Source organism: Callospermophilus lateralis, chromosome 4 (assembly GCF_048772815.1).
Source record: "Callospermophilus lateralis isolate mCalLat2 chromosome 4, mCalLat2.hap1, whole genome shotgun sequence".
Classification (NCBI taxonomy): domain Eukaryota; kingdom Metazoa; phylum Chordata; class Mammalia; order Rodentia; family Sciuridae; genus Callospermophilus; species Callospermophilus lateralis.
Window position 1 is genome coordinate 97,178,699 of NC_135308.1, and position 24,388 is coordinate 97,203,086.

The following is a 24,388-nucleotide window of genomic DNA, read 5'->3' on the forward strand; positions in this document are numbered from 1 at the left end:
CTTGTGAAGGGTTGTCAACACACAAATAGTGTCAACATACACACAAGATGGGAAAGTACAAATATAGCTAACTTGGCTCAGCCTCACTTATAATTTAAAATAGAAAAATAAAAAAAGAAAAGTGGTAAAATAAGCCTGACAGCAGCAGTCAGGAGATTGCACTAGAATTCTGCCAGCCTAAATACAAGTTAGCAAAATGCTAACCCAAATATTTATGCCACATTTTTCAAAGGATCCATCAAGGTACAGGTACTATTTTATAATTTTCTTCAATTCACTACCCCTTAAGACATGACATCTCTATTTCTTCTGTAAATTCATATTCAAATGGGAACTGGTATCTTTGTCTAAGCTCAACATTAGTAAATGTTAATGTACTGGAAAAATAAAACCCAGTTTGTTAGTTTTCAAGTGTGTAGGGAAATGTATGAATAAAAGATATCACAATGATAACAAACACACACACACCCTCTGGCAGAACTATTAGTTAAACTGGGAAAGTCTTGTCTGTTTCATGTTTCATGTCTGTTTCAACTTCTCTTCTTCTCTCAAGTGAAATGTTCCCACAGGCAAAGTTCCAAAGTTGACTGCTTCAAGACACTTCAGGGTCATCAATTTCATTTATTTCTTTCCAATGTCAGCTGAATTTTCATCTGAACCTTTACTGATTTGTAAAAAATGGGAAGTCTCTATATCCCTCCTCAGAGTAACTGGTTTTCTTCACTTTCATGAAAAGAATGAATGTTTCTTTAATGAGGATTATATATTATCAGGAAAAAAGGGCTATTTCCATTAAAAATTAAATATGTCCAAACTGGTCTAGGTAATATTATTGTACTCTTTCCTGTTTTTCTCTATAGCACTGCCAACTCAAAGAGAAACAACATGTAGTTATTGGTTCCATCCATACCAGTTCCTTTTACACAAAACAGAAAAAACTCCTATTAATTACATGGTTCTAGCAATATAGCTCAAGGAAATCCAGTATTTGAGGATGTAAATACTTGTTTTGGGAAAATAACACCTACCTTGTGAGTAGAGAAGGATCTGCATTTCTAAAAGAACACAGGTAAATACCTGTACCAGGTTCTCTAATCCCAAGAGCTCAAAAGCCTCATGAAGAGGGTAGTCAGAGAGGGGGAGCTCATTGGTCCCAGGCCTCTGACAGATGACAGGTTCATAAACACCATAAAATTTCAGTGATCTCCCTGGAGGTGGAAGAGGTACTTCATAAAGAATATTATGGATGTAGCTCTCAAGCGGCAAGGGTGGTGGCTGCTGTGAGGTAACTGCCTTGTAAAGTTGGATGAGGAATTTCTTGCAGGCCTGCATAAAAGGTAGTGGTGTGATCAAGCATATACTTTTTGAAACATACAGGGTATCTCTGTTGATATCATAGGAGTTGTATCGCTGGAGTTTCAAAAGGGAAGTTGTATCGCCCTCATCAATGCTGCTTGCCAGTGAGTCCATGCTGCATGAGGATGAAGCATAAACACTGCTGTACTGCTCAGCATTGTGCATCTGGTAGAGTGTCTGCATTGCTGTGCAGATTTGCTTACTTGTAACTTCTTCATAAAAAGTGAGAACAAAACCGTAGGTGCGAGAACCATCTTCCCGGGTAATTATAAATGAGTGAAACTGAGGGTCTTTACTTTCAGTTTGGGTTCTGAATGATAGCCCTTTAGGCATGCATAACTGTAAAGGAAATGGGGAGAAAGCATCAGAATACAGCATACAAACAACTTCAAACCTGAAAAAAAGGTTTGGCTTTTTTTTTTTAACAGTACAGAATTCAAAAGGACAGGTTTTTAATCTAGCTTTAACTTTAGCAATAGCCTTATATTAGAAATACATTGTAAGCTCACTTACATGTAGATAAAGGTATTTTTAAAAGGAATATATACATGCATATATCAGAAAAATAATCATTGTGTGGGTACTATAAGGAGGGGGTTTTATTAAGATTGAGAAGATCTTTTGGTCCCAGAAACCTCTAACCAAGCTTGTAACCTTGAACAAGTCATGTAACTTCTCTGAACCTCAGTTACTTTTACAGTTGCTACATCAATAAACTGAAGATGGAGTATGCAAAACACTTTACAAATATTTAAGTACCATTTTGTAGCAATATGATGCTTCAAAGGAAAAGGGAAACAAGTGAAGGCTCATTTGATAAATGGGGAAAAAGTTTAAAAAAACAATACCATCTTTGCTTTTTTTGAACAACATGATACTTTTTAAAAAAAAAAATTATTTTTTTAGTTGTAGTTGAACACAACACCTTTATTTCACTTGTTTATTTTTGTATGTGGTACTGAGGATCGAACCCAGGGTCTTGCATGTGCGAGGCGAGCGTTCTACCGCTGAGCCACAACCCCAGCCCAATATGATACTTTATCTTAGAAAAAAATAAACAGAAAATGAAAACGTTTTGATACTGACACAGAAGGGAAGAAACAAGACATTTTTGATTATTTGTAGTAGAGATTGACGTTCTAGGTCTTGAGAACTAGCAAAATTAACTCAAACTTGGGAACAAAATTACCCAAGAAGCTAAAGATTCTATATTTAGCATCTCATGCATTTTGATGCTTAAAAGGCATGAGATACTAAATTCTTTAAAATATTTCAAATAAATTACAGAAAATTAGAAATATACTAAAGAAATAAGAACTTGTAATTCAATCATATTCAAAAATAATCTTATTTGTTTTATGTATTTCTACTTTTGTATTGCAATCTACTTTTTGCATTGAGATAATTTTATCATACATTATTACATTTTTCTATTTTACCTCCAATTTAATAAACAATCTGGTGCAAAATCTAGACATTCTCCCAAATTCCTGCATTACCAAGAAAGCACAATTCACCTTAAAAGTTATACATCCTTCATATTGTCAATGTTTATTAAGTGCCTTTGGAAACGAGACCCCGTGCTGACCTACAATGGTGAGAAAGACATGGTCCCTGCTTCTAGGGACCATAGAATGAAAGATGAATGTAAAAAAAAAAAAAAGAAAATCATAAATCACGAAGTATGCAAAGTGCAAAGATAAGATAAATGCAGGCTGATTTAGAAAAAGATAGCAGGAAAGCATATTAGGAAAAAAAGAAAGCTATCACATAAAAATGAAGTCCAAATTGAAACCTGAGGATGGGTATAATAGGTGCTGGTCAGATGAATATGATTCTAAGCAAAGGAACAATAGGTGAAAAGCCAAGAAGGAAGAACAAATGGATTGAGGAAGTGAAACCAGGTCAGTGTGGGTGGAGCACAGAATGCAAGGTGGGGGGAAGTGATAAGAAAGCAAGAGAAATAATCCGGGGCCTTCCCGGAAGGCCTTGGTGACCCCTATTAGAAATTTGAAGACAATGGTAGCCTTTGAAGGATTTTTAGCAGGAGGAGCCTAGAATGTGATAAATCTGAGAATATCCATCTCCCAGCACTGAAAGGCAATGGTTTTCAAAGGGGTCCAAGAAGGAAAGGACAATGCTTCAGTGTCTAGGAAATAGTGAGAGGTCAGAGGAGAAACAGGGAACAGCTTCCCTCCTTTCCTCAGGTGCATTCCATTTGAATTTGTTTTGTAGAGTTTCGTATTAAAATTTCTGGGTTACCACTGCTTTAAAAAAAAAAAAAATCTTAATGGACAGGATTAATAAAACAAATTTTCACTGAGCATGAAGATGGGTGGGTGTATTGACTGCTCCTCATAACCACTTGAAATCATGGGCCAGCCTTTTTTCCTAAAATCTCTAGGCTCTGAAGCCAAGTCGTCAATTTATATCACCACATCTTGGTTTTCTTTTCTTTCGTGGTACTGCGATTGAAAAGGGGCACTCTATCACTGAGCTACATATCCCTAGCTCTTTTTATTTTTTGAGATAATGTCTCACTGAGTTGTCCAAACTGGCCTTGTAATTGCCATCCTCTTGTCTCCTGAGTTGCTGGGACTATAGGTGTGTACAATAGTGCCCAGCTGAACTTTACTCTTAACTAAATAATTACTTCACTATTTCCATCAAGATGTCTAATTTACCATGGCCAAAACTGAAAGCCTGATTTGTTCCTCCAAGCCTGTTCCCCCCATATCTCCATCCATCCATCTACTTTGCCTAGTATAAAAACCTTGGAGTAATCTTTTACCTCTCTCTTTCCTTCTCATTCAGTTATCCAATCCATGAGCAAATATTATGAAATGTACATTCAAACATATATTCAGAGACTACTTACTTCTCTCTTTACTATTTTTTTTTTAAAGAGAGAGTGGGACAGAGAAAGAGAGAGAGAGAATTTTTTAGTATTTATTTATTTTCTAGTTTTCAGCGGACACAACATCTTTGTATGTGTATGGGGTGCTGAGGATCGAACCCGGGCCGCACGCATGCCAGACGAGCGCTCTACCGCTAGAGCCACATCCCCAGCCCTCTCTCTTTACTCTTAACTCTCTACTCCATCTTCTTCTCTTGCCTGGATGACTATGATATCCTGCTAACCATTCTCCTTGCTTTTGTCCTTGTTCCCCATAATCTATTCCCCATAGAGCAATCAACATGATCCATAAAAATGTCAGATTTTGTCACTCTTCTTAAAACTCTCAATGGACTCTTACCTCAATAAAAGCCAAAGTCCTTACTATAGTAGGGCCCTATGGCCTGGCTCCAGCAATAGTCTGCCCTCATCTTCCACTATTCTTTACCCACTCTTCTCCAGCAACACTGACATGCTGCCTTTCTGTGAACAGGACTAGCATGCTCCTGTCAAAATCTGTTCTGTCACCTGGAAATGACTTCCTGTAGGTGTACAAATGGCTTACTCCCTGTGGCAGGCTATTTTGTAAAAATGGTTCAAACAATATTTCTAGTTCCACGCACTCTTCCAGTACTTTGCCATCCTCCCATTGAGGGGTAGAGTCTACCCGTCTCCTTGAACCTGGGTAGGCTGCTGAAAGTGCTCACATCAGAGAGTAACAAACTGTTCCCACAAATAGTCAGATAAATATTTTTAGGCTCTGCGGACCACAGTATTGTCCTAACAACTCAACCCTAGCACTGTCGCAAGAAAACAGTCATGATAACACATACAGGAATAAGTATGACTTTTCTAATACAATTATGTTAATAAAAATAGATGGATAGATTTGGACAGGAAGACATGTTTGCCCAAACCCTGACCTAATAAAGTAAAATGCAACAGCAGTGACAAGTAACCAAGTGACTTTTGAAGCAAGCCTAAAAGTGGCAATACAGCTTCTACCTCTCTTGCTGGTCAAACATCTTGGAAGCCCTGAAATAATATATAAATCTGGCTAACCTGAAGCTTCCATGCTGTCAAAACCAACTGGAGAGACCATAGAGACACAAGTAATATGTTTGTCTAAAAAACTGTAAAAACTAGCCCCAGGAGGTCAAGGTTGACTGCAATGTTTCAGCCCAAGCTATGAGTAAGGCTATATCTGATTTTAATCTTTAGGCTTCAAACCTCTCTAGTGCATGCTGAGAAGAGAACAGGGGCAGCCCTGCCAAAATCTATCCAAATCACACATTTGTAAGCAAAGTAATTATTCTGTTGTTTTAAATCAAGGGCCAATAATCACAGTTTTTATGTTAAATCCAATCTGCCACCAGTTTTTTTTTTTTTTGGTGGGGGTGGGGTGGTGGGGTGGGGTACTGGGGATTGAACTCAGGGGCACTCAACCACTGAGTCACACCCCCAAGCCCTATTCTGTATTTTACTTAGAGACAGGGTTTCACAGAGTCACTCAGCGCCTTACTAAATTGCTGAGGCTGGCTTTGAACTTGTGATCCTCCTGTCTCAGCCTCCGGAGCTGCTGGGATTATAGGCATGTGCCACCATGCCCGGCTCCTGCCACCAGTTTGGTAAATAAAATTTCACTTCAAACAAGTCACACTCTTCATTTATATATTGTCAATAAATGTTTATCTATTACCCAACAACAGAGCTGAATAATTGTGACCGAATCTGTATGCCCACAAGACCTCAAACATTTACTATCTGATCCCATATGGAAAAAAATTGCCATCCCTTGTTTTAAGCCAGTGAGTAATACAAGCATGGGTTTTGTTTTGTTTTTTAATGAATCAACAGATAATCAAAATGTTCCTTTACTTCCTTGAAGTCTAAATAAACATTGCTTTAGAAAAGCCTTCCTCTACCTTTCTATTAAAAAATGGTGTTTTTCTCATCCTTTAAATGCTATCAGAATGCTACTTCTCTAAAAAGTCCTTTTTGTATAGAGAAGCAATTAAAGCCTCGCATCACTATATACTTGGGCAATATAGAGATATGCATTATTAGCTCTAATTTTATTTCATCTCTAGGTTGTAAACTACTCAAGGGCTGGTACTTTATTTCAGAAACCTTAAATATTCAAGTGTAACATGCATTGAACAATATATTATTTGGGGCCAAAATAAATGGTGATTGATGAAAACAAAAGGAAAAAAACTATGACGCTAAACATTATAACAGTGGCTACGCTGCTGGGAGCTGTACTTGGCAGAGTTAATTTTACTTCCCCTCCCTTTACTTGTCATTCTAAATTCTAAAGAAAAGCCTCACCTAAATGATTAAGATGTTAATTAGTAAATAAACTTTTTGTAGGTTTATAGAACCCAACATCTGATGCCCTTCAGATGTCAGAATGTGTAATGCCCCTCTTTATTCTAGTCCTGTGCATCAACCAATACAAAGTATTAAACTGCTATGAGGTTTACTTGCAGAAAAGTAATATGTTTGTCTAAAAAACTGTAAAAACTAGCCCCAGGAGGTTAAGACTGACTGCAAAGTTTCAGCCCAAGAGGTGGGGGAGAGTGGGACATAGACACATGCCCTGAATTACAAAGACCCCATTCAATACACTCTGCCTGCCCACTCTCCTTCTTTTCCCACCCTATAAAAGCTCTTTGTGTACCTGACTTTCCCAAGATGATAGACTCCACCAATTTTCTCTGGGTCAGTCCTTAAACAAACTGATTTCCTCCATATTAACTCTCATCTCATAAGTATTGGCTTTTGAAGGGTGAGCAGGCAGACTTAGGTTCAGGAACAGCATCAGTATACTAGTGAAAATGTCTTTATGTTTCACATCACTGAATATAAGACTAGGAGAGAACTAAGGTAGATTTAGTTAATTTTTTTAATATATATTAACAAGAACTAAAGTACTATGTATATCTGCATAGAGTAAGATATAAACTTAAACCAGGCAGGGTAGTATATGCTTGTAATCCCAGCAGCTCAGGAGGCTGAGCTAGGAGGATCATGAGTTCAAAGCCAGCCTCAGCAACAGCGAGGCACTAAGCAACTCAGTGAGACCCTGTCTCTAAATAAAACACAAAATAGGGCTGGGGATGTGGCTCAATGGTTGAGAGCCCCTGAGTTCAATCCCTGGTACCCTACACCCCACATGCCCCCAAAAAGACATAGACTTAGATAAACCTGATGAATACCTGGATTTGCTAAACGGAAAACTGCTTATTCCTAATCTTGGGAAATAACTGTATAATGAAAGGCTGCACATGGCAGGATCCTTTCAAGACCCTGCATTCAATTTAAAGCTGTTTTTATTATAACAATAAGCAATGAATTACTGTGCTGGTAGTATAAATGAACTCATGTGACACATTTACTATAGTCAATAAAGATTATAGAAGGGATGATGTGAATTACTATTGCTCCAGGTTACTTCAAGTTGTTTAGCATAGTGCATGGCACATCAATCAGTATTTGCTGAATGAACGAAAGAATGAGAAAGAAAACAAACAAACAAAAAATCTTGGGTACAGAACCCAGATTTAGTTCATCTCTTGATTTAGCCTGAAGTTCTCTTTTTAGTAAACTATACAGAGACTTCCAAAATCAACATAAAGATTTACTTTTTTGGGGGCTGGGGTTGTGGCTCAGTGGTAGAGTGCTCACCTAGCATGCATGAGGCACTGGGTTCGGTACTCAGCACCACATAAATGTAAAATAAAGATACTGTGTCCACCTAAAACTTAAGAATAAATGTTAAAAAAAAAAATTTACTTTTGTTGATAGGTTTTTCTGAACATAGTAAACCACAAAATCACAGTTCACACTGTTTTTTGAACAGTTGCCAAATATTCCCTTAAAGGTTTGTAGGTTTCTTGAGCACATATTCAAGCATTTACAAGAAAAGCTTGCCAAAGGTTGTATGCAAAGTGAAGAAAGATTTTCTATGCTGCAAATAATAGATGTAATTTTTTTCTTAAATGCTCTTCCTACAAATAAGAAAAATAAGGTATATTTCTAATCTGGAAACCATGAATTCAAAAATATTATTGCTTTCTCATTTTTATTATTTTGGAGTATTGGGAATTGAACCAAGGGGTGCTTTACCACTGAGCTACATCCCTTGTCCTTTTCATTTTATATTTTGAGACAGGGTCTCATTAAGTTGCTTAGGCCTTGCTAAGCTACTGAGACAGGGCTTGAACTTGCAATTCTCCTATCTCAGCCATCCAAGTCACGGGGATTACAGGCATATGCCACCATGCCCAGCTGCTTTCTCAGTGCCTATGGCTGTCCTCAAACTTGCAATCCTCTTGCTTTAGTCTCTCAAACAGCTGGATTTCAGGTATGTACCAGAACCTACCATTGTATTTTAATAATCTATTGTTATCCCTTAATATTGCTATTACTAATAATATCTCATCTCACCTTTCCACAATAAAATAACTAAAAATTAGAGTTGTAATATTATGACCAGATTGCCGCATTTAACTAAATAACTTTAGCCAAAATATGATAACAATGCTGTCTGAACCTGTCCCAGTTAGAGTGAACAAATATCTTCATCTCTCTGGACCCTTTTAGGCAGTTTGGCTAGAATTTTTAAAATTAATTATTTATTTATTCTTTTTCCATTTTCCTCCCCCCCCCCTCTTTTATTGTTGGCCAGAGTTTTACAATTCACTTTTCCATATTCTACAGTTCTCAGGCTCCATGGTCTCTCCCTCATTATTCAAATAAAAAAAAAATTATTCAGAAGAGCTGGTCAGTTTGCCTTCCTTTATCCCTCCCCCTCCTTTCTTTTTGTCTCTTCTCTCGTTTATTAAACATTTATTTTATTCCATGCATTACGTCGACTTTGGCAACTAATTAAAGAAACCATAAAAATAATCCCTTCCTTCAGAGAGCTCACATTCTAGTAGGAAAAACAGACATACAAACCAACAATTACAAAACATTATGATCAGTGCTACAGTGGAATGTGTTCAAGATGTTACAGGGAGAAGAAAAAGCACTTAACTACTATTGCTTAAGAGATGATTTTGTACCCGAACAGACAAGAATAAGAAACAGAAGTATTATAAACAAGCAAGCATTTCTTCATTTAATAAATGATTTGAGCATTCAATGATTTGTGCAAAGCTAGGGACCTAGCAAGGAATAAGAGAAACTGTGTCTGTCCTAGTGGTACTTACATTATTGCAGGAAATATAGAGGTATCTACATAATTAGTTATATAATTAATTATTTAACTGTAACTGGGACAGGTGCTACAAAAAAGGTGCAACGTACCAAGAGACCTGTTAGAAAGTCAAGAGGGCAGTGGAAAGCAATGGCTTCTCTAAGGACATATTTAAAGTGAAATCTTAAAGATCAATTAGAATTCACTAGGTAAAGGTGAAGTAGAAGAAGAAAAACATCAGCATAAATAAGAGTTATAGTATGAAGAATGGGATGGGGCTGGGGATTTGGCGCAAGCGGTAACGTGCTCGCCTGTCATGCGTGGGGCCCTGGGTTCCATCCTCAGCACCAAATAAAAATAAAATAAAGATGTTGTGTCCACTGAAAACTGAAAAATAAATATTAAAAAATTCTCTCTCTCTTAAAAAAAAAAGCATAAGTACTTCTTATCTTTAAAAAAAAAAAAAAGAATGGGATGGATAGGAGCAGAAGACCAGTTTGACTGTAGGAGTCCAGGTAAGCCATCTTGGTGGTTTGGGCTAAGGTGGGTGTGTGGAAACAGAGGAAGCAGATAAATAATTAATTATATAGGGGAGAGGGAGAAAAAGAATTTTCAAGGACAACCTTCAGATTTTGGCTTAGGCAACTAGGTGGATGGCTGTACCATTCACTGTCCAAGATTAATGGGAAGGATTGTGAATTCAATTTTAGACATGCTCAGCTTGAGATGCCAGTGAAATATTCTAGCTAAAAGGTTAAAGAAAACAGGTAGGACCCATGAGCAATGGCTGAATTAGTTCCAATCCTATGATTCTACAGTAAGGCATAAACTTAAATGAGTCAAAATAAAGCCTTACTTTCATTATAATATCAAACCTATGAGTGCCATTTTCGGTTATCCATTTCAAATTTAAATACTTGCTTAGTATATATAAAGTATGTAACAAGTATCTCCCCTTTTCCTCTGAATGTTGCAAGATGGACATCTGAATAGTTGTCTTCTGCCAACATTTTACCTTTTACTCTTTGCTCATCATTCTACTCTATCCTTCTTTGTGATCAAAATAAACTGCAAACTTATAGCTTTATAGATTGCAAAGAACTTTATAATAGTTATTACATTTTAATTAAAACATCATTTGTCAGATTATTTTGTTTAGGACAGATATATAAAATGGAATATTTGTATTTCATATAACTTGCTTAAAAAGATAGTGATCATTTCTTCTTCCTAAAAATTAAGAATAAGATCTATCTACTAGAACATTATATGAATAGTCATAGATGCCAATATTCAGGTTACCTCAAAGAGAGCTGAAAATGGGACTGGTGGGAGACAGTGGAAGAATTTTGGCTCTGTTCTGCAATGCTTAGTTCCATTTAAAACAACAAGTAAAGCTAAAGTGAACATGTCAATGTTGATATGTGTTAGTACTATGTATTGAGTATATGAACGTTGGTTGTACTGTTCTGTTTTACGATACTTCAAATAATTTTTTCATAAAAATCTCTGAACTGGCAACCAAGACATAAAAAGCAATTAATTTAGAAACAATTTCACCTGTCACATATTTGTTTTGTATTATATTTGCAGTCTACTCAAACATATGGAATTTTTTATATAACCAAGTTCATTGCTTTGTATTCTTAATTTATTTGTGAAATTAATGACCTCTATGAAAATCACCACTGTTACTTAAAAGAGGAATGACTAATATACAGAAGGCAATAACTTGGAGTAGGATTTTGTTAAAGGCAAGATAAAGCTTTATAACTTTAGGCAGGAATAAATTATAGCTTAATACAAATGCACTTACTAATAAATCAAAGACAAAATTAAGGGCAATAAATCTATGACTCTAACACAAACTGGTTTAATGGGATGCTTTTGAAGATTTTCCAGGAGTACAAGCAAATCCTTTTAGATTCGTAGTTAAAAAAAAAAAAAATGCCATGTGGTATTTAATCATCAAAACGCAGTCTTTCCATTTATTTTTTTAGAGGAAAATGTTTGTTCCTTTTATAAAACAACCTCAGAAACAAGAGATTACAAAAAATACCAAAGACAATCAAAGAATTTGATAATTGCTTTAAAGATGAATGCTTTTCAGACAAAAACAAAAGCTATCATGGACATCTATTCGTTCATTTAAGTGACTAAGAGAAAATACACCAACTGTGGCTTTTTGTTCAAATGACTACAGATTAACACTGTAGGAAGAGCCTACTTTTGGACATTATTCTGATTTCTCACAAAATAATTTATACTTTGAAATATCTTACTAAATTAAAAAGATTAAGTTCTAACCTCTATTCACATTCTTATATATTTTTCTATTGCTTCAGTTGGACACTCTTTTCCTTAATACCTCTCTATTAATTTGCTGATGTAGGCAGCTGATAAATTATTTTTGCCACTGCTGTCTGTTATCTATTTAGTCAGAGTCTTGGTTAGGTTCCTCTAAGTCTCCCAAAGATAACTAATGATTGTGCTCTACCCACTATCTATATACTCTTTTCACCAAAGATAAAACTAAGCATTCACAGTATTCATTTCCAACAAAATGTCAACTCCGGTTATTTTAGTATTGGATTAAGTTTGGGGAAATACATTTTACTCTGTAAAGAATCAAAATTGAAGTGGTAAGTGCTTTAGGTATCAGTTCTTACAAAAAGCACTATGCTTTCCCTTTCCCTTTCCTGGAGCAAGCTCAGACTGCAAAGTTTTTACTGTGATATTACCAAGGGTTAAATGTACCCCATACCATTTCTGATGCAAACCAAAACATAGTTTTTCTCTAGAGAAAGCAGCAGGGGAGTGGGGAAAAAAGTAAGCTAGAAAGTAAAAATGTTCTGGGGTTAGCCTCAAATATTCACTGCATGACTTTGGGCAAGTTACTTAATCTCCATAAAATGTGAATAAGAATTCACTGGGTACATGTAAACATGTATGTGAAAATAACACACCTTGAAGTACCTAGCAGGCATCTACTAAATATTAATTTTCTTTTCCAAAAGTATCAGATCATAATAAGATTTTTTATGTCTTCCAGTTCTCTTTTTAAGTTCTCAAAACGAACTATACCTATCATAGCATCTCAGTTCATCATTAATCATTTCTGTGTCTATCAAGACTGATGTCTCATTTGCTCAGTTTGGGGCCTCTTGAATTATGTAATCACAGAGTTGATAGAGGTTCAAAATAGTATCCAGGCTTCTAAGAAGGACTCTTCCTAAAGTGATCAGAAAACTATGGCCTACTTTATTTTTAAGAATCTCTAAAGGAAACTTTTAATCACCTCTGGTTAACTTATATTGATTACCATTCTTTATAACAAATTCATACTCATGTCTAAATTAAGTATTTAAGTTCCTTTCCATCTTCATGTTGTCTGTGAAAATGACAAATGATAGGCCCTTCACACAACATTTCTTAAAACATAAAAACTGAAACCATGTTTCTTCTATCAGGCAAACAGAGTAATTTCACTGTTTATCAAAGCATCTCTGTATTAGTACAAACCTACAACATAGCTTAAAAATGGGCTTTGGGGGTCTGTTGTATAAACTTGTTAGATGTGAGAATCCTGGGCAAGTAACTTCTCTGTACTTCGGTTTCCAAATCTATAAAGTATGAACGATAATTAAATGAAATAACGTAGACATTCAAAATATAGTCATTATTGCCATTTAGTAAAATAAAAGGAAGGCTGAAGAGAGAATGAAGGTGGGGGGAACATACCATATTCACTGCATCTTGATCAAAGGGATTCCATTCTATATTCTGAGGGTAGTGGGCCAGAACTTTGGATTTGAATGTTCTTCTCAAAGGACTCTGGTCAAAATTTTCACCTAAAACAAATAATTAATAATTGGTTAATATCTAGAACCTTTTCCAAATCACATTATAGTTTTATATTTATTTTGTAGAGTATTTACTTATAATGTTGAAATGTGATTCGAGTTCTACTTCCAATTTTGAGTTGCAAAATTCCCGTGGATAACTGGCAAATTGTTAATAAGAGAACTGAATTTAAAACTTTAGAATCTGTGAGGCATCAGGATTTCGAGTTCAAAGCCAGCCTCAGCAACTTAACAAGGCCTTAACAACTCAGCAAGATCCTGCCTCTATAAAATACAAAAAGGGGCAATGGTTAAGTGCTCTTGGGTTCAATTCCCAGCATCAAAAAAAAAAAAAAAAACAGAAACGCAGAAATGTCAGAATCTGAATTTTAAAAACAGTAGTTTTACAATTAATACTAAAAATCAAGTGTAAAAATAATCTCTGCTGTAATATAATCATTGCATTCATTTCAATATATGATAATATAAATCTCTTATATAGAAACATTTAATTTACTAAAGAAAACATTTAATTTACTAAAGAAACATCCTGATTTAAGCTAATCATATTTCTTATGATCTATATCTATATATTCATACACAGATAGACCCAATGTTACAGTGCACATAGGAGGCAATTTTGTTTGAATTTCTAAAACAAACAAACAAACAAAAAAACCCCCAAAAAACCCTCTCTAATATATGTGATTTTATATATAGACTCTTAGGTAATATAATTAACAAAATTAGAAACATCACTGCTAAAAGGGGCTGGGGATGCAGAGCAATGGTACCATGCTTGCTTAGCAACTGTGAAGTTCTGATTCCCCAACTACCATAGGGGGTTTAAAGACAAAAAAAAAAAAAAAAAAAAAAGAAACATTATTATTGAGTTATCTAATTTAGTGGACAGAACACATTAAACACACTAACCTCTTTTTTAAAAATGAACTATTCTAAGTTAAATTCATCACCTGATAAAATTCTGCAAAGATTAGACTATATTTTATGTAAAAAATTCAATAACAGCTGTCATATCAGTTCTTTACCTCCTTGACTAAATTAATTCCCATAAGACCTGTTATTCCCAAATGCCTTAGTTTCATAAAATGTTTTAAGATGAATGGATCTTAAATTTCCAATGTCAAAAAGTTGAGATCAAGGAATTAGAAACTTGAAGCAATTTCTTCCTGTCTCCTGTGATTTTCTACTTTCAAAGTTCTAATTAAGTGCAAAATACTAGCTGTTATAGCAAAATATAAATGCCATTTACTAGTATTTGCATAATTAAAAATATCACTAGGCAATCTGAATTACAAGTCATACTCTGACATCTTGTGACTCAATTTCCATTTTGGGTAAAAATATGAATAGGTATTAAAACACCTTTGAGTGCAAAACTTAACAGATCACAGAAGGAAGGAAAAGTCACACTACAAAATCTTGTTGGAGACTGCAATATGAAATACATAGGAGCTTTTATGAATAAGGGCACATAATTTAAATGTATTTACAGAGGCAATTAAAGTACTGTTTCTTTTTAAAAAATATTTATTTATTTACTTTAGTTTTAGGTGGATACAATATCTTCATTTTATTTTTATGTGGTGCTGAGGATCGAACCCAGTGCCTCACGCATATTAGGCAAGTGCTCTTCCTCTGAGCCAAACCACAGCCCTAAAGTACTGTTTCTAATTGAAGTATTTGGTTAATGATCATTTTTCCTTTGGATTTCTCTGATTTAGGCAAGTACTACATCCCTACATCTTTCCATTCCACACTTCAGTTTCTAAGAATAGAGAGCTTTCACCTCCAGAAGAGAAACTGTTAAAGAACAGAAACCCCTAAGAAGAGTTCATCAATTTTTGCACCATGTACCAAGGTTACATAAATACCAAAAAGTCAATGGAGACATGGGAAACTATCCATCAATCAATGTAGCTAAAAGTTCAGAACCAAAGTCAAAGTTCAGAACTATTGACTTCAGGGTAAATGATGTCCTTAAGCTGATATAAAATTTTAATGTGAACACAAAATTTACTTTACTTTAGGGCTAAGAAAAAGCAAAATAAAACAAAGATTCCCTTCTGATTCTAAAAAAACCATGCTGCTGACTGTGCTACTGATGCAGCAACAAGCATATTTTGAGATAACATAGAGTCATAAGAAACCCTTTCCTATGCCCACCGTCACAGACCAGAAATGTTTGTTTTTATCATCCATAAATTTTAGTAAAATATGAAACACTACAACAGTGGTAGAAAGAACACACAATCCAGGATATAAGTCCTTGCAACACTTACCTTTTAATGATTTCCTGCCTGTTTTTGGTAAGAATAGTGATGTTATCTTTATTCATATATCAAGTTAATAATGGGACAGAAGATATATCAGAAAAATCATAAAAGTGCATTCTCAATATAATTGTTCTATTACCTAATGCTACAACTTCTTGAGGATCATCGAAGCAACAAGAGATTACCTCCAAAATTATAAAAACATAAAATACACAAAACAGTAACTCAAGTATAAGAAAACAAAACCACTGCCACCACCACTATCTCTACCCCCATCACCACCTCTACCACCATCACCACCTCTTAACACCATTAAAGAGGGAGCAATAGGAAAGATCATTCTTAAATATACAGCGGTCTTGGCAAATATTATTTTGAAGGAAATGAGGGAAAGAATAAACTTTTCTGAAATTCTAATATCACTGTTAGGGATTCAGAAATGAGTGGATGCAGTACCAGCCAGAGAAGAATATCCAGGAAGAACAACTTACACTTCACATTTTGAATGTATGTTTTATAAAACTAACTTCGAATTCACTGCTACGACTAAACAGAAAAAATGACTAAGTCTGAAAATCTGGATTCCCAGGAAATGGAATTATATATAAATATCCTTCACTTAAGCTAAAGTTTATCTTTTAAAAATTATACTTAAACAAACAAGAATTATAAATTTGTAGCAATAGTAATATTCTTGAGGGGACCTGGGTACAATCTTGGCGACTGACTTGCCAAAAACACTCCAAAAAATGAGCTTACATATTAATAATATCCTTGCCATAACTATATATAGATTGAGTAGTATTACTAAATAATCAACTAAATTTAAGATACAATTAAGCCTTCTCTCCTAAGTAGGAAATATATGCCAAGACAGCTTAAAGACTAGTGAATACATTTTTTCAAGGCCTGAAGCAAATGAGGTCTTTATGAAAATTAAGATGCAGACGAGAGAACAGAATACAAAATAATATCTTTAGATAATCTCTCCAAACAAAACTAAATAAGGAAATGCTTATAATGGGCTTGGGGTGAATTACAATAAAGATTTCTAGAAACCCACCCTTTTTTTTAACTATTATTTTTACCTGAAGTCGTATTTGTAGCTTCTTGGCTCTTGCTATGACGATCTGCTTCTAGCCATTGGTACAAAACTACATAATGTAACAGAAACAAAAAGCTTTATGAACAAAGAAAAACAAAAAAGCAAAACTGACTTTGAAGAATGGAAAATGAGAATAAAAAATTAAACAAAAACAATTAAACAAGACATTAACATCAAAAAAGTACAGATTAACACCAGTAGAATGTAGCTTAAAAGCTACTTATAAGCTAAGAAAGCAAAAGAGAATTGGCAATTTTAACCTAATAGTGAAAGGACATTTAAATACCAGTAACAATTATTTGTATGGGGAAAAACCACACACATCCTCTCCAAAGACTAATTTCAAGGGCAGGGATTGTGGCTCAGTGGTAGAATGCTTGCCTAGCATGCGTGAGGTACTGGGTTTGATTCCTGGCACCACAAAAAAATAAAAACATATAAAATAAAGGTTAAAAAAAAAACAGACTAATTTCAAGAGAAGAAAGCTAATGCTTCTATAGTGAGGTATAATAATAGTAAGACAAAATGGTCAATTTTAAAATTGTATTCCAACCACTGCTGAGGTCCAAAAAACTGACAATACCAAATGCTGACAAGGTTGTGAAACGACAAACTCTCTTATTGTTAGTGGGAATGCAAAATGGTATAGCCACTTTGGAAGACAGTTTGTCAATTCTCCTAAGGTTAAACATAGCTTTAAAATAATATAATCCTATAACCCCAATCTAACCATAACTAAAACATGAAATTCTAAAAGAAATAACTTATAATATACCTGATATGAACTCATCAAAACTGTCAAAGACATCAAAAACAACAAAAGTCTGAGAAAGTGTTTAGTTAAGAGGAATCCCAAGAGACACAATGACTGAGTATAATGTGGCATATTGGATGGGATCTTCCAAGAGAAAAGGGATATTAGGTCAAAACTAAGGAACTAACTATTTTCTCAATTTTTTTGTTTATTTAAAAATTCTCAAGAAAAACAAGTATATTTGAAAAATGATATTCCAAAGTCAGGTGTGATAGGCATGCCTTTAATATTCGGCAGCAGTGTTAGGCAACTATACATCCTGGCATCAAGAATAGAATACAACGGATTATTTACTTGCAAAAATAACTTTAGCAATGAATCCAGGATCTAGAGTTCTCTGATACTGTAGAATAAAGAAGTCTTTGCTCCAGCCCATGTTAATCAGATTATTCCTTTTCTAATAAAATATGAAACAAGAAAACTTTTAAAAAGTCATTATTGTGGGCTGGGATTGTGGCTCATCAGTACAGCACTCACTTAGCACGGGTGGGACCTGGGTTCGATTCTCAGCACCACATAAAAATAAACGCATTGTGTTGTGTCCATCTATAAAAAAAAAAAATTCATTTTATTTCTCTCTCTCTGTCTCTCTCTCAAAAAAAGTCATTATTATACTTGCTATAATGAAAGTATGCATATTTTTTAGGTTTAGTACTATATGTTCAACAATACTTGTAAATTATATTTATTATTTAAAAATTTTCATATTTTATTAGTATTGGGGATTGAACACAGGGGCATTTTACCTATGAGCTAGAACCCTAACCCTTTTTATTTTGGGACAATTTTTAGGGTCTCCTAAGTTGCCCAGGCTGGCTTTGAACTTGGGTGATCCTCTTACCTGGACCTCCCAAGTAGCTGGGATTACAAGTGTCATTTTTATTATTCAAAGAATATTGAAGTGATTTTCAAATAATAAGCACAGCCTAGAAAACAAGATTCTAATTTTGAATAAATATGCTAATCTAATAGCCTATATCCAATCATAATTTCTGAGCAAAAGTTTTCGCATATATATATAGACTTTTTTCTATTACAATAAGAACACATTATTATTATTAGATATCTACCTTCTATGAGAATCATTTATTCAATATATTTCTGTGAGACCATATTAATATTAGTACTCATGTTGTATTTTATCATACAATATAAGGCCAATCTGCCCCTATTTCTAATTAATGCATTCTGTGCTAAAGAAACATCCAAGAGAACAATACTTTGCCTTCAGGAACAAAAGAAAGTCACTTACCATTAAAATATTTATAATGACAACACTACAGAGCTGTTCTAAGATGATTCATACTGAAACTTTTCTGCTACATAACTCAAAGAAGTAGTTGTCTGCTCAGAGCTAAAGGTAGACCTTTTCTTCCATTTCTATTAACTGATTTTTGTTGTCAATACTCTCTTTCCAAAAGTTTATAAGGAGTCAAAAGCATGAGCAGTTCAGTTTAGGTTATAAAGGAGATCAATCAACTTATATGGAATACTGCTTTCTTCCTCTTCCCCTCTTTGGAAGAAAAAAATAGTATGTAAGAATCAACAAAGTTTCTCTCTCTCTCTCTTTTTTTCTTGGGTACTCCACATTGAACCCACTGAGCTACATTCCCAGCACTTTTTGCTTTTTATTTGAGACAGGGTTTCATTAAGTTGCTGAGATTGGTCTCAAATTTGCAATCCTCTTGCCTCAGTCTCCCAAGTCACTGAGATTTGAGTAATCATGCCTGGCTCAAAGTTCTTTAAATTAAAGATATGAATAACAAGATGGGGAAGGGGGTTAGTGAAACATTACATCTTGCTTCATGGTCTATCAAGTTATTCTAACGCTGAAAAACTGGTAAGAAATGTCAGTAACAAGATTCACTGGGAAATTCTCTTTCTGTTAAGAATAAAATGTTAAGTAATAATATCCCAATGATTATCTGAAGTGGTCAGAAGCCAGAATGGCTCAGTTCATGTGATTTTTGCTAAGTAGAAAAGGTCTCTGGCTGGGGTTGTGGCTCAGCAGTAGAGCACTCACCTGGAATGTGCGAGGCCCTAGGTTCAATCCTCAGCATAAAAGTAATAAAATAAAGGTATGGTGTCCAACTACAACTAAAAAATAAATATTAAAAAAAATGCTTAAAAAAAAGGAAAGAAAAGAAAGTTCTCAAGAGTTTCTCTGCCATCAATGTGTTCTTTTATCCAAAGACCTTCAAGGACCTTTCCTAATATGCTCAGTGATAGCTAAGATTCAGGTTTTAATGGTACTAAGGTACTACACACCAACATATGAAATCATGTTCCTCATACATTAGGAAGAGTACAAAGGGATCTATGTGACTAAAACCTTGCCAATTCTATAAGAGACTAGGATTTCCAAAGCTACTGTGTAACATTAAAAAAGAAAAAAGAGCAGGGTGTAGTAGGTCATGCCTGTAATCCCAAGCAATCAGGGAGGCTGTGACAGGAGGATTGGAAATTCAAGGCCAGCCTTAGCAATTCAGCTTGGCCCTAAGCAACTTAGTGAGACTCTGTCTCAAAACAAAAAATATAAAAAGGTTGGGGATACACCCTTAGGCTCACTGCCCAGTACCAAAAAAAAAAAAAAAAAAGAAAAAAGCCAAGTCACTTTTGGTGGAGGAAAAAAGGTCATTTTAATTACATTTCAAAATGAATATAAATAGAACAACCAAAAAGGATAAAAATGAACTGAAAGAAGCAAAAATTTCCTCTTTTGTAAGGGAAAACAAAGTTGTCCTTTCTCCTTCCACCAGAAAAACACTAAAGAAAATCTTGAAGAGCACGCTCTCCAGACTTGAGTTCAAGGATCTCACTTGGCTGGCTTAGCACCCAAACCCTCAATTTCAGTGCTTCCAAAACTGAGCTGATCTTTTCCCTCAAAGCTTTTGCTCTGTTAACAGTATCACAATTCATGAAATCATCTAAGTATTTCCACCTATTTATTCAGCCCTTTCAGGGATTAATGTAACACTAAAAATAATTTTATCAAGAAGGGATTCATGCTCACAATTTTTAAAAATTTACTTTTATGTATCAATATACATATGTATTTATTATTGTGGTACTGGGGGTTGAACCCAGAGTGCTCATCCCAAGTTCTTCCTATTTTTTGAGACAAGTTCTCACTAAGTTACAGAGGCTGGCTTTGAACTTGAGATCTTCCTGCTTCAGCCTCTCCAGTTGCTCCTATTTATGATATTTGCTTTAGCACAGAGCTGGTCTCTTTGACTGACTGTAAGTCATTCTAGATTGCTAGATTGAGATTCTAGACTTCTCCCCTTCTCAACCCAGATTCCCCTACTTTATTTCCATATTCAAATGATCACTAAATCTTGCAATCTGTACTTCCTAGGTATCTCCAAATCAGTCTTTCCTTTCCATTTCTACTCAAGTCAAGCTTAGAATACTGAGGCAATATCCTAACAAACGGGTCATATGTTATACTCCTCTTCTAATAAACTCACTTCATTCATTCATTCATTCATTCATCAGGCATTTACAAAGCTCTACAATGGGGCAGGGTGGTGGGGCGGAGGTGGCAAAGAGGTAGGAAAGACAGTGGAATGAGACAGACATCATTACCCTAAGTACATGTATGATTGTACGAATGGTGTGACTCCACTTAATGCACAATCAGAGAAGTGAAAAATTCTGCTCCATTTGTGTGACAATGAATGAAAGAGTTTCTACTGTTATATATATAACTGATTTGAACTAAAACAAACAAAACTCTACAAGCCAAGGTACCATTCTAAGCTCTTGGGATATAATAAAACAACAGATTGTGTATTCCAAACATGGCCAAAACAGTATTTCTTGTTCCCCATGTTCCTCTAAAACTCCACCAAAGAAGGTGGAATCAATGTTCTCTGCCCTTAAACCTGGAAGGGCATATGTAACTGCCTCAAACAAAACACTCCATCCATACAGTGTAAGTGATGTTATATGGCCTCCAAGGTGAGATCATTAAAAGTGCCACGCATTTCCACCTGTTCTTCTGGGATTTGAACCTTTATAGCCTAGATACAATGCTGTGAGAAGGCTACAGCAGCCATTTTGAAGCCATCTACCAGAGGCTGAATAGATGGGGCTGCCCAATCTTGGACTTTCACCTTTCAAAATTGTGAGCTGCATAAAGCACCCAGCCTCGTATTTGTTATGGAGATAGAAAACAGCCTAATACAGCTTTTTTTTTTTTTTTAAGGAAACAGAAATGTGAAGTTCTTGCAATTCTGTTCTCATAATTTCTATGCATACTGCTGTTTATTTACTATACTGCATTAAAGCTGCTAAATGCTATTTCTTCCTTTAGATCTTAAGTTCTTCAATCTATTATCCTTCTTTAGAGCTTTAACACCTACTTAATACTGTGCCTGGCACATATGTTTACTGAATAAATGGAAAGGAATGGAACCTGTATGCTCAGGTCTGAATTATACACATGCTTCAGGATTTGTAAGATGTATTTATTTCATCTTCACAGCAGCTGTGAAAATGATTCATTTCAAAACCCTGACTACATTAACTGAAATGTAATCAAAGGAATAAAAAACAAAAGCCCATTTTCTTTTGAACATTCTGTTTATTTACTAAGTTATATTGGGATATAAGTTAAAACCTGATACCTGCCTTATTCCAAATATAAGGCTATTTATATATTCCAAATATAAGGCTATATATATTCCACATATATTTATCTGATGTTCATCAGCAAAACAGGATCAGATTTTAATTCTTTGTTTTGAATCCTGGACTTCATAGTTAACTTTTTAAAAAAACAAACTTAGTTTTTATAGAGTGACTTTACAGAAAAATTGAGAAGAACACAGAGAACCCTCATATGTCTTGCAACCAATTTCTCCTATAAGCAATATATATAATACATTATAACAATTAATGAACTAGTATTGATATGTAATTATCAATAAAAGTCTAAATTTTATCCAGATTCTCTGAGTTTTTATCAAAGGCTCTTTTTCTATTCCAGAATCCTATTCAGAATACCACATTACATTTAGTAGTCATGTCTCCCTAAGTTCCTCTTGGCTATGATGGTTTCTCAGACTTTCCTTGTTTTAGATGACACTGACAATTCTGAGCACTGATCAGGTATTTTTAGAATGCTCCTCAAATGGAATTTGTCTGACATCTTCCTTATGATAAGACTATGGTTATAGGTTTGGGAGAATAAGATCATAGAAGTGCCACTTCAATTACATTATATTGTGGGTATACTCTATCCATATGTTATCACTACTGATTCTAACCTTGATCAAATGGCTGAGATAGTGTCAGGTTTCTCCACAGTAAAGTTTCTCTTTTTTTTCCTCCTCTTTGCTATACTATAATGTTCAGAAGGAAGTCACTTAACTCAGCCCATACTTAAAGAATGGGGAATTATGTCTCACCTCCTTGAGGGTGGAGCATCTACAAAAATTACTTAATGTTCTCCTGCAAGGGAGATTTGTCTCTTTCCCAATTTATTATCTGATCACTTATCTACACTAATATGGAGTCATAATTACATTATGTTATATTTTATGTCATGATTCAATATTCTTTTATTTTGGGCTTTTAATTTTTTTTTCCAGTTTTGGTCACTGAGAACTCTTTAATTTGATTCAAACCCTCAGCTATGTGATTTTTGTTTTATTTTCCATGGGTGGGGGGAGGGTTCCAGTGCTAGGAATAAAACCCAGGGCCTTCCACATGACTGTGAGCTATACTCTTAGACCTGGTGTGGTTTTTTGAGGGCTGCTTTAATTTCTGGCAGTATAAAGCTCATCTTGTATATTTCCTGCCCCATTTCTAGAAATCAGTTATTCCTCCAAGGATTTCTTCATTCCTCTAATTGGAGAATGGCATTAGAAATGAGGATCTGGGGGGCTGGGGTTGTAACTCAGAGGTAGAGCACTTACCTAGCACGGAAGAGGCACTGGGTTTAATCCTCAGCACCACATACAAATAAATAAATAAAACAAAGGGTTTTGTGTCCATCTACAACTGAGAGAGAGAGAGAGAAAGAGAGAGAGAGAGAGAGAGAGAGAGAGAGAGGGAGAGGGAGGATCTGGAACTGGGCAGGGTGGCACACCCCAACAACTCAGGAGGCCAAAGGAAGCAGGAGGATTGCAAATTCAAGGTCAGCCTGGGCAACTCAGTGTGACCTTGCCTCAAAATACAAATTTTAAAGGGCTGAAGATATAGCTCAGTGGTAGCATGCTCCTGGGTAAAATTCCCAGTACAAGGGGAAAAAGAAAAAAAGAAAGAAAACAGGATGTGGGTGCTGGATTACTACTAGGCTGCAGAAAATACTTTTAGGCCCTTACAGGTTAACCAATTTTTACTTCTTTTTTAAATATTTATTTTCTAAATAAATATAAGGTATAGTTGGCAATATCAGTTTGTAAATAAAATTTCAAAATCCTTTATAAGAGCACTTTGTGAAGTATCTTTCAAATCTCCAACAATATAAATTTTATTATAAAGGAGAACATTTTAAAAGGGTGGAAACCTCATATATTTCCTATACCCTGGGGTCACAATCTATTTTCACTATGTTTTTTCAAAAACACTCAGAAGATAAGTTAGTTTTGAAGTTTACCTGTGGGTTTCACCCTACTCCATTTTCTTGCCTACACCTGTACACTCTTTCTCATGTATTTAATTTAAATTTAAACTTAATTTAAATTTATAATTTAAACTGTTCAACTAAAAGCAGCTTTATAGAAGCTATAGTTTTATTTTTATTTTTTTATTTTTATTTTTTTTCATCTTTCATACATTTGATTCATGTGAGTTATGCTTTTCCATTTTACCCCAAATACAAATTGCAGAATCACATCAGTTATACATTTACAATGTTTACA

At 34.9% G+C, this 24,388-nt stretch overlaps 1 protein-coding gene across 2 annotated transcripts in view; it reads right to left on the reverse strand.

Annotated features, from left to right (window-relative positions):
* Positions 1-24,388, reverse strand: part of Dennd5b (DENN domain containing 5B) — a 175,023-nt gene that overhangs the window by 97,176 nt on the left and 53,459 nt on the right. Inside the window, exons 2-4 of one of the 2 annotated variants that reach the window (XM_076854262.1) lie at positions 16,686-16,751; positions 13,200-13,309; positions 1,029-1,695 (exon numbers count right to left, since the gene is read on the reverse strand). In XM_076854262.1, the coding sequence (XP_076710377.1) occupies positions 1,029-1,695; positions 13,200-13,309; positions 16,686-16,751 (843 nt within the window). The remainder of the gene's footprint in view (positions 1-1,028; positions 1,696-13,199; positions 13,310-16,685; positions 16,752-24,388) is intronic. The other variant, XM_076854263.1, reaches the window with a different exon arrangement.